The sequence below is a fragment of the Balaenoptera musculus genome, chromosome 5, assembly GCF_009873245.2.
Source record: "Balaenoptera musculus isolate JJ_BM4_2016_0621 chromosome 5, mBalMus1.pri.v3, whole genome shotgun sequence".
Lineage (NCBI taxonomy): Eukaryota > Metazoa > Chordata > Mammalia > Artiodactyla > Balaenopteridae > Balaenoptera > Balaenoptera musculus.
The window spans coordinates 102,409,584-102,411,545 of NC_045789.1; the positions used below are offsets into that span (position 1 = coordinate 102,409,584).

General features: G+C 47.3%; 1 protein-coding gene across 1 annotated transcript; it reads right to left on the bottom strand.

Annotated features, from left to right (window-relative positions):
* Positions 1 to 268: 268 nt before the first annotated feature.
* On the bottom strand, positions 269 to 1,123 carry LOC118895963 (NF-kappa-B inhibitor-interacting Ras-like protein 1). Its single transcript, XM_036853565.1, has one exon. The coding sequence runs from the start codon at positions 1,114 to 1,116 to the stop codon at positions 538 to 540; it is 579 nt and encodes a 192-aa protein (XP_036709460.1). The 5' UTR covers positions 1,117 to 1,123; the 3' UTR covers positions 269 to 537.
* Between the last annotated feature and the right edge of the window lie 839 nt (positions 1,124 to 1,962).

Here is a 1,962-nt window from a genome sequence, read left to right on the forward strand (position 1 = left end):
CTAACGATTTTTATTCAAATTATTCATACATCTGAAAACTCTACAGTCCTCTGGGCTGCCCCCCTTTCCCATCAGCCTGCATCGGCTGGGTCTCTCTTTTTCCTTTTTGGCTTCCTTGGGAGCCAAGAAAAGAGAAGGCCTGTATTTGGAAAGTTAGTCTGATTTTCAATTCTAATAAAAGCCCTGGTCGGCCTTTCACCTAATACCAGGGCTGGAAGGAGTGGGTTTGTTGATCTTTGCCTTGGTGCTTTTTTTTTACACGTGCATACCACCCAAACTTTATTTTATTCTCTTGACAAATGCAACATAATATAGATAACAAAGGTGCTACTTTCAGGGACAAGTTTGAAACAAGGAGAATGCAAATATATTACTTCATGTCAGGCAATAGTAACTGAATTATAACTAAAAGTGCCTTAAATTACTTCCCTAGGGGTTTCCTAAGGGCCAAAGCTAGATAGAAATGGCCTGTTTTACATGAGTTCACGGACACCTCGAGGCAGTCACTATTCAAGGGACAGTTGTGCACCCTAGGGTTTAGTTCTCAGAGCTGGAGTTGCCTTTGCTTCTCCCCCCAGGCAGAGGGAAGCTCGCTTTGTTCTGGGGCTGGGAGAGTTTGCGGGCTAGCAGGGTTAAGGGCTCGATCAGGGTCTTGCGGTCTGTGACCGTCACCTCCCACAGATGCACCTTCTCGCTCCTGGCCCACCGCTGTGCCACTTCGGCGTCCGCTTGTCTCTGCTCAAAAAGGTCAGTTTTGTTTCCTAACACAACAATTGCCACCTCTTTTTTGTCTTTGAACTTATCACATTCTTTCTTCAGAAGCTCCACTCTTTGAAAGGATTCAAGGTTATTCACACTGTACACAAGAACGAAGCCATCGGCAAATGAAAAATAATGCTTCGGCAGCTCCACACCTTCCTGTAGGCCCCTGGTGTCGTAAAGATGTAACTGTTCCTTGGCTCCCCGATCTGTTTCCACTGAAGCCATATACACATCTTCCATTGTTTCACAGTCCTCCATTCCAACAGCATGATTCCCATAAAGGAGCCACTCCAAAATTGCCATTTTCCCCACAGATAACAAGCCACAAACCACAACCTTACAGACCTTTCCCATCTTCTCTTAGGATGTTGGAAAGCCAACAACTAATAGTCATGGTGAGAAGCAGAGGATCTGAGGGGCTGACACCCCCAACCCCCAAAGGGAGAGATCATCATCATCGGTGGTGCTTCAGTGCTATAGCACACAAGGGGTCTGTCTCGAAAACCTGGGTCCATGATGCCATGAAGTCAGGGTTCCACTCCTAAGCCCTGTCTTCGAGGAGGGACTTCAGCTCCCTCCCACTCAAGCCACAAAGGTAGGACGACCTGAAATCTATTTAACCGCTGCAAAGGCCATACTGATCTGAGATTTGTCTGTGGCTAGATCAACAGCCACCGGATACTGTACATCAAGAAGCCTCTTGCTTACAATGCTTTCAGGAGACTCCAAACCAATCCATCTCAGGGTTTCTGGTGCTGGAGATCATGTTCTTCCTCTCCAGATTCTTCCAACACGAGACCCTCTAAAAGGCCAGAAAGCCAACAGGCAGCGGCTGGTTTAGGAGACCTCCCCTGTCCCCTGCTCCTATAAAATTCAGAGGGGAGTGTGGCTCTGTAGTGTTACCACATTGATGGAGAGAGAGCACCACAATGGCAGTTTAGTTTCTCTTGGATCTGGGAGCAGCCTGGTGTGGGGAAAGATTGAGGGCAATCAGTCCAATTCCTGGCTGTGTGACCTAAGACAAGTTACTTGACTTCTCTGAGTCAGGTCACTCAGCCATAACATGGGAATGACAGTGCTGCTGTGTCGTAGGGGTGAACGAGACAACACTGAAAGCACTTGCACAGAGAGGTATTCAAAGGTCGCTTTTCTCCCTTGGGAAGTGAGCAGGAAACCTGGAAATCAGGTTACTAAATGGCA